The sequence below is a fragment of the Rhinopithecus bieti genome, unplaced genomic scaffold (genome assembly GCF_001698545.2).
Source record: "Rhinopithecus bieti isolate Rb0 unplaced genomic scaffold, ASM169854v2 repeat_28193, whole genome shotgun sequence".
In the NCBI taxonomy this organism is placed as follows: domain Eukaryota; kingdom Metazoa; phylum Chordata; class Mammalia; order Primates; family Cercopithecidae; genus Rhinopithecus; species Rhinopithecus bieti.
This window is the reverse complement of record NW_016880282.1, coordinates 1-911: the sequence shown is the minus strand read 5'-3', so window position 1 is coordinate 911 and position 911 is coordinate 1. Positions and strand designations below refer to the sequence as shown.

General features: G+C 41.9%; 1 protein-coding gene across 1 annotated transcript; it reads left to right on the top strand.

The window, feature by feature from the left end:
- Window positions 1-643: 643 nt before the first annotated feature.
- LOC108525758 (40S ribosomal protein S27-like) lies at window positions 644-907 on the top strand (the record flags this gene model as incomplete). The annotated part of the gene is made up of 1 exon (XM_017866609.1): window positions 644-907. A coding segment is annotated over exon 1 (264 nt), but the record flags the coding sequence as incomplete, so codon positions are not given.
- Window positions 908-911: the final 4 nt, after the last annotated feature.

Genomic DNA, 911 nt, shown 5'->3' with positions numbered 1-911 from the left:
AAGACCCATCAGTTTGCTGTATTCAGGAGACCCATCTCACATGCAGAGACACACACAGGCTCAAAATAAAGGGATGGAGATCTACCAAGCAAATGGAAAACAAAAAAAAGCAGGGGGATGCAATTCTTATCTCTGATAAAACAGACTTTAAACCAACAAAGATGAAAACAGATGAAGAAGGCCATTATATAATGGTAAAGGGATCAATTCAACAAGAAGAGCTAACTATCCTAAATATATATGCAACCAATACAGGAGCACCCAGATTAATAAAGCAAGTCCTTAAGAGACCTACAAAGAGACTTAGACCCCCACACAATAATAATGAGAGACTTTAACACCCCACTATCAACATCAGACGGATAAACAAGACAGAAAGTTAAAAAGGATGTCCAGCAATTAAAATCAGCTCTGCACTAAGCGGACCTAATAGACATCTACAGAACTCGCCACTGTAAATCAACAGAATACACATTCTTCTCAGTACCACATTGCACTTATTCCAAAATTGACCACATAGTTGGAAGTAAAGCACTCCTCAGTAAATGTAAAAGAACAGAAATTATAACAAACTGTCTCTCAGATCACGGTGCAATCAAACTGGAACTCAGGATTAAGAAACTCACTTGCCTTTCCGGCAGTGATGACCTACCCACACGAGAACACGCCTCTCGCAAAGGATCTCCTTCATCCCTCCCCAGAAGAGAAGAGGAAACACAAGAAGAAACGCCTGGTGCAGAGCCCCAATTCCTACTTCATGGATGTGAAATGCCCAGGATGCTATAAAATCACCATGATCTTTAGCCATGCACAAACGGTAGTTTCGTGTGTTGGCTGCTCCACTGTCCTCTGCCACCCTACAGGAGGAAAAGCAAGGCTTACAGAAGGATGTTCCTTTAGGAAGGAGCAGC